At 40.8% G+C, this 14,245-nt stretch overlaps 3 protein-coding genes across 6 annotated transcripts; 1 reads left to right on the plus strand and 2 right to left on the minus strand.

Annotated features, from left to right (window-relative positions):
* The first annotated feature begins 146 nt into the window (after positions 1–146).
* LOC111803389 (MLO-like protein 10) lies at positions 147–5,791 on the plus strand. Its single transcript, XM_023687763.1, has 15 exons — positions 147–805; positions 980–1,037; positions 1,135–1,367; positions 1,468–1,584; positions 2,904–2,964; positions 3,084–3,172; positions 3,344–3,418; positions 3,498–3,586; positions 4,126–4,175; positions 4,269–4,309; positions 4,395–4,568; positions 4,655–4,690; positions 4,815–4,882; positions 5,084–5,144; positions 5,273–5,791. The coding sequence occupies exons 1-15, from the start codon at positions 617–619 to the stop codon at positions 5,660–5,662; spliced, it is 1,731 nt and encodes a 576-aa protein (XP_023543531.1). The 5' UTR covers positions 147–616; the 3' UTR covers positions 5,663–5,791.
* Positions 5,792–5,809: 18 nt separating this feature from the next.
* On the minus strand, positions 5,810–9,319 carry LOC111803388 (monosaccharide-sensing protein 2-like). Of its 2 annotated transcripts, none has more exons than XM_023687762.1 (6): positions 9,169–9,319; positions 8,809–8,916; positions 7,686–8,603; positions 6,713–7,266; positions 6,418–6,605; positions 5,810–6,331 (listed from the first exon to the last, which is right to left on the minus strand). In XM_023687762.1, exons 2-6 carry the CDS (start codon positions 8,885–8,887, stop codon positions 5,890–5,892), a joined length of 2,181 nt encoding a protein of 726 aa, XP_023543530.1. In that variant the 5' UTR covers positions 8,888–8,916; positions 9,169–9,319; the 3' UTR covers positions 5,810–5,889. The 2 variants fall into 2 exon arrangements, with proteins under 2 accessions (XP_023543530.1, XP_023543529.1); XM_023687761.1 differs by having other exon boundaries at positions 8,809–8,919.
* A 1,664-nt stretch (positions 9,320–10,983) lies between these two features.
* LOC111803069 (plant intracellular Ras-group-related LRR protein 4-like) lies at positions 10,984–13,838 on the minus strand. 3 transcript variants are annotated; one of them, XM_023687332.1, is made up of 4 exons: positions 12,885–13,838; positions 12,526–12,833; positions 11,533–12,443; positions 10,984–11,446 (listed from the first exon to the last, which is right to left on the minus strand). In XM_023687332.1, the coding sequence occupies exons 1-4, from the start codon at positions 13,238–13,240 to the stop codon at positions 11,309–11,311; spliced, it is 1,713 nt and encodes a 570-aa protein (XP_023543100.1). In that variant the 5' UTR covers positions 13,241–13,838; the 3' UTR covers positions 10,984–11,308. The 3 variants fall into 3 exon arrangements, with proteins under 3 accessions (XP_023543100.1, XP_023543099.1, XP_023543098.1); XM_023687331.1 differs by having other exon boundaries at positions 12,526–12,826; positions 12,878–13,838; XM_023687330.1 differs by having other exon boundaries at positions 12,526–13,838.
* Between the last annotated feature and the right edge of the window lie 407 nt (positions 13,839–14,245).

Raw genomic sequence — 14,245 nt, forward strand, 5'->3', positions numbered from 1 at the left:
GATAATGCGTGGTGGTTTTAAATCGTCAATTCTTCACCAAAAAGGGTCAGAAATGGCTGATTCTGCAGATATAATTTTAAACACGCAGCCGCCTAATTCCATTAACCCCACACCACTGTCCTTTGGCCGACTTCTTCTCCAGCTTCATCCATTCCAAGAACCTTACCTAATTTAGTACACCTTATTGTTTCAAAAACCCCCTGGTCTTGCAATTATGGTCAATCGAAGACCAAGGCCGTGGACCCTTCTTCGTCTTCTACTTGTCGTCTTGCTCCAACAGTTCGAAAATGATCGAGTTTCTCTATATACAAACAGGGGCTTTCATGGGTCTCTGTTAATTTAGTCAAATATTCGCTTATTTTAATACCTAAAGCGAATGTGCCCCCTCTAGCTGTCTGCGCCTGCTACCCAACCTAAAGAGGTCGACTTCTTCCTACCTTCTTGTTTGTCCCTTATATATATTTGGCTTTACTCTTTGAGATAAACTTCATTTTATTGCTGTTTGAGCCAGACCCATTTGACCCATTTGACCCATTTGACCCATTTGACCTATCTTCTGTATATCCTCGTTCATCTGTGCTTGCTTGCATTTGGGTTCGTGTTTTGAAGCTGAGAAATGTTGCTGGTTTATTATTTGTGTCTGTGTTTGAGTTTGTTGTGGGGGAAATCGTGGGCGGCTTCTGCCGGCGGCGATGGCACCACGAGGGAGCTCGATCAGACTCCAACGTGGGCCGTTGCCGGTGTTTGTGCTATTATCATCGTTATTTCTATCGCCTTGGAGAAACTCCTCCATAAAGTTGGAACGGTAAGCCTCTTTTTCTTTGTTCTCTTGTTTGTGAAATTCAAAGCTTCTTAATCAGTCCTTTTGATCTTTATTTCGTCCTAATAAACATTACCCAGTTGAGTTTTTCTCCTATCTTTGTTAGATTAGGCACCACTGATCTTTCTATTTCATGTTCCTCTGTTTTTGTTCATTTAGTGGCTTACGGATAAGCACAAGAGAGCCCTCTTTGAAGCTGTGGAGAAGGTTAAAGCTGGTACGTTTCACAACAACTCTGAATAATTACTTATAAACTTTGGTAGATCATCAAACTTGAATAATTACATTGTCGTTTGGTTTGTCTCTGGTTGCAGAGCTGATGATTCTGGGATTCATTTCACTGCTCCTCGCCTTTGGACAGAACTATATCATTAAAATCTGCATCCCCACAGGGATGGCAAACACTATGCTACCGTGTGCAGCGGCCAAAGGCGTCGATGAGGAGAAGGACTCGAGCGGAGCCGGTGAAAGTGAACATCATAGACGACTTCTATGGTATGAACGTAGGGTGTTGGCTGGTCATGGTGGTACTGTTACTTGCGAGAAAGTAAGTCTTGGATACGTTGTTCTTTGACAGTCTACCTTAATTGTGTCGAGCATGTTTTATAAAAATTCTCAAACCAATTGTTTATTGTGTTTGTCAACAGGGTCATGTGCCACTTATATCTATCTCAGGATTGCATCAGTTGCACTTATTCATTTTCTTCTTGGCTGTGTTTCACGTAGTGTATAGTGCTATCACAATGATGCTTGGGAGGCTAAAGGTATGAGAATTATTTGTATGTTCAATGTGAAGCTTTATAGAGTGTTTTCTTTGGTTACAAGAGCTTTTGGATTATGTATTATATCAATTGTAAGGTACCTTGACTATATTTTCTCATGAATTCGAGTTTTAGTGTTAACCACGATGGATAATGTGAGATCTTAGATTGGTTGGAGAGGAGAACGAAACATTCCTTATAAGGGTGTGGAAACCTCTTCCTAGTAGACGCGTTTTAAAACCTTGAGGGGAAGCTTAGAAGGGAATGCCCAAAGAGGACAATATCTACTAACGGTGGGTTTCAGTTGTTACAAATGATATTAGAGTCAGACACTGGACGGTGTGCTAGCAAGGACGTTGGGCCTCCAAGGGGGGTGGATTCTGAGATCCTACATCGGTTGAAGAGGAGAATGAAACATTCCTTGTAAGAGTGTGGAAACCTTTTTCTAGCAGACACGTTTTAAAACCTTGAGGGAAAAACCCGAAGGGAAAGTCCAAATAGGACAATATCTGCTAGCAATGGGTTTGGGCTGTTACAAATGGTATCGGTGCTAGACATTGGGCGATGTGCCAGTGAGGACGCTGGGCGTCCAAGGGGGGTGGATTGTGAGATCCTACATCGGTTGGAGTGGAGAACGAAGCATTATTTATAAGGGTGTGGAAACCTATCTCTAGCAGACGCATTTTAAAACCTTGAGAGAAAGCTCAGAAGGAAAAACCCATAGAGGATAATATCTACTAGTGGTGGATTTGAGATGTTACAAATGGTATTAGAGCCAGACACCAGGCGGTGTGCTTGCGAGGACGCTGGGCCTCAAAGAGGGTGGATTGTGAGATCCCACATCGATTGAAGAGGAGAATGAAACATTCCTTATAAAGGTGTTGGAAACCTCTCCCTAGCATACGCATTTTAAAGCTTTGAGGGGAAACCAAAGCCTAAAGAGGACAATATTTGCTAACAGTGGGTTTGGGCGGTAACAAATGGTATTAGAGCCAGACATTTTGCAGTGTGCCAGCGAGGACACTGGGCTCAAGGGGGGTGGATTATGAGATCCCACATCAGTTGGAGAGGAGAACGAAACATTCCTTGTAAGGATGTGAAAATCTTTCCCTAGTAGACGCGTTTTAAAATCTTGAGGGGAAGCTCAGAAGGGAAAGCCCAATGATAGTTAGTCAGCACCAATAAAAAATCCCCAAGTCTCCATGTCCCTCCCGTGTGGCGACATAGGGGCGAAAAAAGGAAAGAGAGGGATGGAACGTATACCAAAATCGAAAACATCTACCTTTGTCAATGCTTTATGCCTTATTTCCTTCTATGCACAGATTCGAGGTTGGAAGGCATGGGAGGAGGAGACCTCAACTCACAACTATGAGTTCTCAAATGGTATGCTACAATCCTTTTCTTTTCATGTCCTGTCCCAAACATAAGTTTAATGACTTCTTTTCTTATGGATGGATCAGCCTTCCCTCTTTGGAGCTAAACTATATGAACTTGTATCGCAGATAACGCACGATTTCGGCTCACTCACGATACATCATTCGTGAAAGCCCACACGAGTTTTTGGACAAAACTCCCTGTCTTCTTTTATATTGTAAGTAAAGTTTCTCTCAAGCTATGCAACACTAATAATACTGAAAGATCACATAATTACTTGGAACACTAATGTATTAGAGATATGGATATCATGGGGTTCAGACTTTTATCCTTGCCATTCATTTCTTGTAGAGGTTTGAAACTCTTGAAATACTTCAAATTGTTGCAGGGATGCTTCTTTCGACAGTTTTTTAGGTCGGTTGGTAAGGCTGACTACATGACGTTACGTAACGGATTCATCGCTGTGAGTTTCTGATTCCGAGCTACCTGCTGATTGTAAACGTCTTATTTGTTCCTTTTATGACAATGCTCTGTATCTGTAGGTTCATCTAGCTCCAGGAAGTAAATTTGACTTTCAAAAATATATTAAAAGGTCTCTAGAGGATGACTTCAAAATTATCGTCGGAGTGAGGTAAGAAATAGATATACTATTTTCTCCTCTTCGAAAAGAGTACCGTAATAGCCTAAGCTCTGATACCATTTGTTAGTTCAAGCCTACTGCTAGCAGATATTGTTTTCTTTGGGTTTTCTCTTTCGGGCTTCCCCTCAAGGCTTTTAAAACGCATTTGCTAGGAAGAGGTTTCCACACCCTTATAAAAAATGTTTTGTTCCCCTCTCCAACTAATGTGGGATCTCACAATCACTCCCCTTCGGGGCCCAGCGTCCTCACTGGCACACCGTCTGGTGTCTGGCTCTGATACTATTTGTAACAACGTTGGGCCCTGAAGGGGAGGGGGGAGGATTGTGAGAACCCACATCGGTTGGAGAGGGAACAAAACATTCTTTATAAGGGTATGGAAACCTCTCCTTAGCATACGCATTTTAAACACCTTGAGGGAAAACCCAAAGAGGACAATATCTGTTAGCCGTGGGCTTAGGCTGTTACTATCTTTTCTTCCAAATGACCAAACCTGTACACATCCTGACTTGTTTATTTAATATTGTTTGCAGTCCCGTGCTTTGGGCATCGTTTGTCGTGTTCTTGCTCATAAACGTTTATGGTGAGCTAGTCGATCTGAATTACGCTCTTTCGATGTTCATAATTCCGAAAGCTGTTCAAGTGTGGTTTATTAATGTACTATTTTTCATTTCAGGATGGCAGGCATTGTTTTGGACATCCTTAATCCCTGTGATTGTAAGGAACCTGTTCTTACTTATTGGAACTCGAGTCTAGGCTTGACTGATTATTATAAGTTCTTAACAACTTCTATCAATGGCAGATAATCCTGGCTGTTGGAACAAAGCTTCAAGGAGTTCTGACAAAAATGGCTCTTGAAATCACAGAAAGACATGCTGTTGTTCAAGGAATCCCTCTTGTTCAGGCATCGGATAAATACTTCTGGTTTGGCAAGCCTCAGCTGGTTCTTTATCTCATCCACTTCGCTTTGTTTTCGGTAATAATCAACACCATTCTTGGCCTCCTTTAGATCTTCTGAGAGTTTGGTGATAAATCTTTGAGTTTTTTTTTTTTTTTTTGCAGAACGCGTTCCAAATAACGTACTTCTTCTGGATTTGGGTAATTTCTTCTCCTTTTCTTGTCCAATAAACAAAATTTTTATCAAACGAGACGAGTTATATTCAATTATCCCCACTGTCTGTGGCGTTGTAACTCGAGAAATGTTGAATGTTTTCATGTGCAGTATTCCTTTGGGCTAAAATCCTGCTTCCATACTAATTTCACGCTTGCACTTGTAAAAGTTGGTCTCGGGTAAGCCTAACTCCTTTAATGTTACTCTTCTGACATGAACTGACATGAACTAACATGTCTGTTTGGATGTTTTTCCATCTCAACTTATAATCATACATGGATATATTCATCGCTTGGAGTTAATGTATCATAGCGCGAGACCGTGAACATCGATCGGTTCATGTTAAATGGGTTGTTTCCTTTTTTGTGGTGGATTTGCAGGGTTGGCGTTCTCTGTCTTTGCAGCTATATTACTCTTCCACTCCATGCTCTTGTGACTCAGGTACAACTTCTATATTGAATTTCATGTAAATGTGCTGTTCTTGAGATGGAGTTCTTTAGTACTCAAACTGTTTGATTAGTATCATGTTACTGGAGAAGTGGGTTATGGCTGACTTGGTGGCTTTGCAGATGGGTTCGCGTATGAAGAAGTCGATCTTCGATGAACAAACATCGAAGGCCCTCAAGAAGTGGCACATGGCTGTTAAGAAGCGGCATGGAAAGTCCCCGACTCGTAAGCTGGGGAGTCCGAATGTGTCGCCAATGCATTCATCATCTGCATACACATTGCGCCGTTTCAAGACCACAGGGCACTCAAACAAATCATCCATGTATGAGGAGGCTGAGGCATCTGATTATGAAGTTGATCCGTTGTCGCCTAAAACTGATACTCCAGATTTTACTGTTCGAATAGACCGTGGCGATGAACATCAAACTGAAATAATTGAATCCGAGCATTCAGAAAGAAGGAATGAAGAAGATTTCTCATTTGCTAAGCCTGGGCCAGTGAAAAGACCTTGAAAATTCATTCTGTTTGTAATTAGCTTTTGATAATGTTTTCAGTCGTTTCACACGTAGGAAACTGTATGTGTAGCTCATGATTTGTACATTCTTGGGGTTTATAAATTGTTGGATGTTCATTGGTCAAAATTTTACTTGAAGATTCAATAAGCAAACTGAACATATGCTGAATATGAAGAATGAGTATCTCATTATGAAATCTGATACAACCAAAATCTGATGTCAAGTCAAAGATCTGCAGCATCGGGCTGTTTGGCTCCCACTGCAAAGAAGTCAGAGATCACCTCCAGGGGCATGCCCTTGGTCTCGGGAACTTTGAGGAAGACGAATATCCAGGAAATGATGCATATAATGGCATAGGCACCGAACACCCCGCCGAGTCCGATGGAAGTGAGCATAACTGGAAGTGAGTAGGTGACGATGATGTCTCCGATCCAGAATGTGAGGGCACATATAGCAATGCAAAGGCCTCGAACTCGAGTTGGAAAGATCTCGGAGCAGAGGATGTTGGGGACTGGACCAAAGCCCATGACAAAGCAACAGAAGTAAGCTACAACACTGATGGTTGAGATTGTTGCATTGGCAACAGAACCCATGTTCACCAAGCTACCAATGACAAGCACGATCAGTGATATTACAAGTACAGGAATGGTAGATAGCAGAAGAGACCTGCAAGAAAGCTTCATGGTCATAATTGAGTCACAGGAGCAACTCAAAGACCATTTGAACAACAGTGGATTGTTATTTTTGTTTACCTTCTACCAGCTACGTCCATCAGCCTCATGGCAATGCCTATGGAAGGAAGCATCAGAAATGTAGTCAGAGCACTAATGAGCAGTGATGCAGAGGCTGAACCAAGGCCCAGATTGGACAGAAGCACTCCGACTCCTGCCTGTTCTAGAATCTGAGGTGTGTAATAAAGTACACCATTTATCCCTGAAAACTGCATTAACAAAAGAAAATTTTGTCCATGATTGGCAATGCAAAAAGAAAATCCAAAAAGGGTTTCATTAAAAGTGGAATGACCGTGTACGGGATTTAAAAAACCACCTGCTGAAGAATCTGAATTCCCATCCCAACAAACAGTGCACGTTTGACGCCTGGCTCGAAGATCTCTTTCCACGATGGCCCTTTAGTGGCCTTTTCAGTTGGACGCATGACTTCTGATCCGATAGGAAAACTGCCAATTCGTAGTGCAGATTGGCTGACCAGACCAGCTGCTTGAATATATTCTCCCTCTCCCTGCATTTCACCTCCAGGAACAGAAAGAGCAGATCCATGCTGATGCGCATCTGCGCCATCTTGATGCAAGTATATCCTTTGATATCCCTCTTCTTTTTTCCCAGTTCCATCAACTCGCTCGGTTCTTTTCCACATCAGTTGCCAGCCACCACCAATTCCAGTAGCACTTACGGTCTCACCAGCAGCATTTGGTCGCATCATGATGCTGCTGCCTCTCCTTGAGACGACATCCTTGTCTACCGTGGTTGACGTCTGACGTGAGAGCAATGGGCTCTTCAAAGTCTCCTCATAATCAGCTTCTGGATCAGATGCATCACCATCACCTTCCTTCTGGCTTTCCATATCCCAGTGATCCTCTTTCCCTTGTAGATTACAAAAGCTAATATCAAATATCAATGCACCTTTACCAGGTTCTTGAAGTAAAATATTGATACCACTAATAGATTAATAGTATTTTCTCAAAAACTCACGGTTACATAGAAAGATCATGATGATAATCTTATTCATCATNTTTATTATTTGTTGACTGGGGTGTAAGGGCGTTGGGATGGGTCTGTTTTTGGTCATAATCAATGCCAGAATGTCCTATTATTTAAAAAAAAAAAAAAAAAAAAAAAAGCTATCAACGAACTATGATGGTGAAAACTTGGGGATTTTAAATTTGAAAACAGATGTAGAAGAAATTCATATATGGCATACGTTATTAACACAAAAAAATGATCTAATTCAAACATAAATATTAAAGAGAAACTTCAGGAATGGTGAAACTTTATCCTCGTACCTTGCTGATCGCCCGCCATATTATTGAGCATGCTTCCAAAATTTGGAAGAAGCATGCTGCGCATACTTCCTGTCTCACCAGGAACCTTCTCATGGACACTGCCAAAGAGAGTTACCACAGGATCTATCAATGGCATACTCTGATTAACAATGCTACCATGGCGGGATACTATGCCAAATGTACTCTGTCCAGTAACAGGTTTGGCAATCAAAGACTGGCCTCCCTCAGGTCCATATAACCTGATCTGACCCTTTCTCGTACTCGATTCTCCAGATGCTGGGCCAATTATGTACTCTTCTACGGACGTGTCTCCACTTGAACCCAGACCCTCGACCAGCAGGGCTAGCTCCCCTGCAACATCCTCCCTCCCACGTAGTGCCTGCAGAACTTTCTTGGCCTCGTTCATTCGGCCTTTGCTGACAAGCCAACGTGGAGATTCAGGGAGAAACAGTAATGTTAAAGCAAGGTAAACTAGAGATGGCATAAAGAGGATCCCAAGCATCATTCTCCAGCTAGGTGATTTCGTCAAGGACATTCCAAAAACCATACAGTATGACAAAAACATTCCAATAGAACCAGTGAACTGAGGTAGGGTGTTTAACAGCCCCCGAATCTCAGCTGGAGCAGTTTCAGAAATATAGACAGGAACCAGGGTAACAGCAAGCCCGATTCCAAACCCATCTAAAAGCCTAGCTAATAACAGGATATGAACATCAGGTGCCCAGAACATAACAAGACCACTGGCGAAATAAAGAATCGAGGACATTATCATCATAGGACGCCGTCCGATTGAATCGGATAAGGGTCCCGAGAATGTTGTAATAACTGTAGCTCCAATTAGTGACATGGCCACGATTAGCCCTTCAGTTGTAGGATCACCTTCCAATTTGAATTCCTTCTTGATGTACATAACAGCTCCTGAAATTCATTAGCGGAGTACTTTCAGAAGCTCGGTTTAATAGGCTCATTTTTACATTTTTACAGGCGCAGAATAGTCTCAAAACAGGTTCAATGTTAAACTAATTCCTCTCATCCCTGAACCTTAAAATGAAATTCTAGAGATTAAACAGATTACTTATGCTCCAGATATTCCACAAACATTTAGAAAGCATATCGATCGTACCTGCAATTGTCGCGTTATCCCAACCTTGCAACATGTTCCCTATTGCAGCAGCGGTTGCAACGAGCACAGCTCCCCTCATCCTTACCAATGCGATGAATTACAATAACTCTCCTAGCAACCAAAAGCAGTTACATCAAATGGACGCTGATGACACTGAAAACTGACTTCCTATGATCCAATCACACTAAACACCACGAACATATACACAATTGGAACGTCAAATTCGAAAACAGTGGCGATAGACACCAACGTAGTTAATGATGTTACATGAAAATGCGATCAAGAGATAGAAGAATCGAAATGCTTAGTCACAGATTGTTGCATTGGAGGGGAAAAGGAAATTATGAAAAACAAAAGTACCTAAAATGAAATCGGAGACGACAGAGTTGGGAGTAGCGACTAGGTCGTAAGGAGAAACCACAAGGCAATCCATGGCCGAGAAACGTGGTGCTGTGATCTATTTTCCTCCAAGAACGTGACCGATTCTTCCCTCTCAATCAAGTTCTTCCGAAAATCGATTTTGATTTATTTGTGGCGACACGTGTCCTTCTATATTACTTAAAATTCTATTTTTTTTTAGAGAAATTACTTTATATATATATTCCAAATGTGAAGATTGTTATGGAATTTTCTTGTTTTATTTTAACCATATTTTTAAAATCTAACATTTTTAAAAAATTAATAAATATTATAATTATTAAATTACAAATTTAGTCGCCAAATATGCCTTTAAAATTTTAATTTTATATCAATTCTAAAAATTTTCAATTTTTTTTGATCTTAGGTCTTCCTCGACCCAAAACTGTCGTGTCTTCCCGGCTTTAGCTATCTCAACAACGGCTTTGGCCGATGGGTCTTTGTGTAAATGTTCTTTGATGATGTCGCGCATCGATCCATCGATTTTACTTGAATGAATATGGGCTAACATGCACAGGGCCGCATGTTCGCCCTTCTGACTCAGCGCATCGGCTGCTTGATTACTCTTCCCTGTCTTGTGTTCGAATTTGAAGTCGAATTCCCCAACGACTCCTACCACCGGGCTTGTTTTGCACAATCGCACTTTTAATGGCAGCGGATTTGCGATTGTGTGGCACTCACTTTCCAACGACAAGTGAGCTAAGCCAATTCGTTCTTGCGTCGCCTACGGCCAAGCGACGTATGCTCGAGCCTCTGGCCTCGGTTTTAAGAGAAGGTTTTAGAAAACGAGGGCAGAGAGAAATTTTCGAAAGAGAGATTTTTGAAAGAAATGTTATATAAGCAAGCAAGAGAGAAATAACAACAACTCACAGTATATAATCTTGGGTAGGAAGATAGAGGTTTACATGGTTTACCGTGAGAGAAAATTGAATATGCGAGTTCGGACTCCACCTCTCAAGAACAAGATGCCGAGATGGAGCTGGAAGCCAACCTAAACTTTCCTGGACTAGCAGGCTACAAAAGGAACCAGCCGAGCCTCTGAAAATCAAGTTGAATCTTCTNGTTCGCCCTTCTGACTCAGCGCATCGGCTGCTTGATTACTCTTCCCTGTCTTGTGTTCGAATTTGAAGTCGAATTCCCCAACGACTCCTACCACCGGGCTTGTTTTGCACAATCGCACTTTTAATGGCAGCGGATTTGCGATTGTGCGGCACTCACTTTCCAACGACAAATGAGCTAAGCCAATTCACTCTTGCGTCGCCTACAGCCAAGCAACGTAGAGAAGGTTTTAGAAAACGAGGGCAGAGAGAAATTTTCGAAAGAGAGATTTTTGAAAAAAACGTTATATAAACAAGCAAGAGAGAAATAACAACAGCTCACAGTTTGTGTAGAAAGATAGATGTTTACAGTGAGAGAAAAGAGAAATAACGGCTCAGAGTATAAATCTTGGATAGGAAGATAGAGGTTTACAGTGAGAGAAAATTGAATATGCGAGTCGGACTCCACCCCTCAAGAATAGGATGCCGAGATGGAGCTGGAAGCCAACCTAGACTTTAAAGGAACCGGTCGAGCCTCCGACAATCAAGCTGAATCTTCNCCCCAATCATTTACTTACTTACAACCTGAATTATATGCTCTTCCTTTTCATCATAAAATTCCTNAAAAAAAAAAAAAAAAAAAAAAAAAAAAAAAAAAAAAAAAAAAAAAAAAAAAAAAAAAAAAAAAAAAAAAAAAAAAACTAAAACTAAAACTAAAATATTTTTGGGTAAATAAAAGAAATATGTTCCCCAATCATTTACTTACTTACAACCTGAATTATATGCTCTTCCTTTTCATCATAAAATTCCTAACGGTACAAAATTCACAACAAAAAAAAAATGCTAAAATTACAGAGAGAAGAGAAAGAACAACTCTATAAGCTTAAGCTTCTTCCTCACAATCCTCTAACCACCACCATTGACAGATACATCTCTTCAAGCTTCTTCCTGTAAATAACTCTATTTTCTACTCTGATCATTAATGGGGTTTCCTCAAAACTTCTTCTTTTCTTCATCATCGTCTTCTTCGTCGTCTTCTTCAATGATTAAGCCCTCGGGTTGCTTGTTGGATCGCTTCTGCAGAAGATGAACCTATGCCACCACCTCCTCTTCCTCTCCCTACTAACTGGTTCTGATTTCACATTTCTGTTCTCATGTAGATCAATCATGTATTGAACAACAGCCTGAGATGTAGTGACAGTAAAAGCAATGTGTTATAGTTAGACATAGACAAGTTGAGGAATGTAAACCTTTTGTTTGCGCTCGTTACCTGCGCGCCGTTGGCAAATATCTGTCTGGGGGGTACTTCGAACGGATTCTCTTCTGCTCGGAGAACACGAAGCCGAGTCAGCATTCTGAACGAATCTGGAAGAACCCGTATCTGGTTATTGCTAATATCCAGTTCTTCGAGCATTTCTAGGTTCCCGATTGACTTTGGCAGATATTGCAAATCCGCAAAGTTGTTTCCAATGTTTATCTTGACGAGTTTGGTTGCAAAACATAAGCTCTCTGGTACAGATTCAAGCTCATTGAAACTTACATCAAGCTCCCTCAGATTTGTGAGAGAGGACATGGTTGTTGGCAATTGTTTGATGTTATTGTAACGCACAGACAAAATCTCTAGACTCTCTATCTTTCCTACAGCTTCAGGAAGTGCTTTAAGCCGATTATAATCGGCAGTCAGCTCACGGAGCGACGTACACCGACCAATCGTATGAGGGATCTCCTCAATATTGTTGGTCTCCAAGTTCAATCTTCTCAACTTCACAAGATTACCAATGGATTCAGGGAGTGAAGTGAGTAAGTTTGAACTTAGATCAATCTCCTCAAGATGAATCAGCTTCCCAAATGAAACAGGCAAAGATACTAATTCGTTTCCCCTGAGATCCAAATGGATCAAACTGGTGAGATCTGTGAAAGAGCCTGGAAGATTATTGAGCCTGTTGGCATGCAAATCCAATTTCTCCAATTGGGAAAGAGCTCCAATGGTTTCTGGCAGAGCCACAAGACGATTCTCAGATAAATCTAAAGAAACCAAACTGGTCAACTTCCCTATAGATTCAGGCAGCCATTCTACTTGGTTCATCAGCTTGTTTCTTAGATCAAGAACTTGACTACCCTTCTTTGCTTTCTCAATAACACTAGCCAGCGCCATCAAATTATACTTTTCACCATCTTTACCTGTGACAATGGAAAATGGAGCTCTATTCAAAATGGGATACCTCATAAGAACACTCAAACACTAGAAAATGAGATTACCCACCTGAGGAACTTGCTTGTTTTAAGGTTGGATCCTTGATAAAGGACGAGGAAGAAACGCCTGGCCTAGCTCCAAAGCCATCCATATACGAAGCTTTGTTGCCTGTTGGGACGTAACTGTCATCTCGAGAGAATAATTGAGCGGCGGTTTTCGTAGGCCCTTTCTCAGAATTGTAGAACAAGCTTGAAGGTGCTGCAGTGAAGGTACTGACACTCCCAGAAACAGAAGGAACGGCGGAGCTTCTATTCAAAGTAGCGGTCGAAGTTGGATAGGAAGGAGAGGAAACGGCATTGGGTGTTTGTAAAGAGGTTNAAGTTGGATAGGAAGGAGAGGAAACGGCATTGGGTGTTTGTAATGAGGTTGAAGGAGAAGGAGAAACGCACTTTGAAGCTCTCTGAAGCATTTCGTCGAACAGGTAGTGGACATTTTCAATTTCCAGCAATCTCATTGCTTCCCACTTATCTTCTACGCTTTTGAAGGAGATGAAATTCCTCTGCATATCAAGCAAGATCATGAAAAGCTCTTCTGGAACATCTTGATTCTTGGTCTGTCTTTCAATGGCTTCCAGTTTGATTTGGGCTTCTTTATCCACATTGCTGATCAGAACCTTGGCCCCTTCAACTTCTTCAATTCCAGGCCTGAGCGGCAGAGATCTGTGGAGTTTCATTATCTCATCCACCACTTCTTGTGTTGATTTAGGAGAAATCGAAACCTCCATTGTCTCTTGAATCCAATCCAATCCAATCTCTAAAGCACCGACAACTACCCAAAATTAAAGAACCATTCAAGAATTGAAAATCCCCATTCAGATTTCCCTCTCTCTTTCTTCTTTCTTTTGACCGAAAACCCAGAAGCCTTAGATCCACAAGGAAGAAAGACAATTGACCTAAACTTCTATAAACTCCGCAAGAAATTACAGGAAACCACCCAAAACTGCAATCAGCAACACAAAAAAGAACAAAAACCCAGCAAGATCAAGAAAAAGGAGATCACCCCAGTATCTAAAGCTTCGTAGATTAGAGGAAGAACTAAGAAAAATTGACGAAAACGACCAACCCCAGTTGAAATTCAACTGAAAAAAGAGTAAATTAATGGAAATGGCGAAGAACACAGCGAAGTTGAGGTGGGTTTTGGAAGAGAAAAACAAGCGCCAACAGAAAAAATGGAAAAAAAAAGAAAAAAAAAAAAGGATTGTGATTGAGAATGACTCGCTTGAATCTCGCCGATACCTTTTTAAATTCGGATTCGGTTCAGTTGGGGGTCGGCTTGCAATGCTTCACATTACAAATCCAGCTATTTCCCTGCTGCCCTCTCTGCCCCCGTTCTTTAACCGTTTCTTCCTCTACCATTTATCCTCTATATATATATATATATACACACACTTTAAATAATTTTAATTACTATATTCCTACTTCAAACTTAAATTTAAATTAATTTCCTTTTATAAAAATTGTTAGAACTTAATATCTATCAACTTTCAAACACTTTTCCAAAAATGTTTAAAAAACAAAAAACCCTATAATTATATATATATATATACTTATGATTTAAAAAATAAATAAGTAATTACAAAAATACATAGAGGCAAGAGGGTTTTTTTAACCTTCCGTGTCGAGAAAAGTAATTAAGTCTTCACTTAACTATTGAGTACGTGAATGACACGATATAGATATTAGGCAATAGAATCTTAACTTTTAAAAATTATAAATGTTCGAGTTCATTT

Source organism: Cucurbita pepo, chromosome LG10 (genome assembly GCF_002806865.2).
Source record: "Cucurbita pepo subsp. pepo cultivar mu-cu-16 chromosome LG10, ASM280686v2, whole genome shotgun sequence".
In the NCBI taxonomy this organism is placed as follows: Eukaryota; Viridiplantae; Streptophyta; class Magnoliopsida; order Cucurbitales; family Cucurbitaceae; genus Cucurbita; species Cucurbita pepo.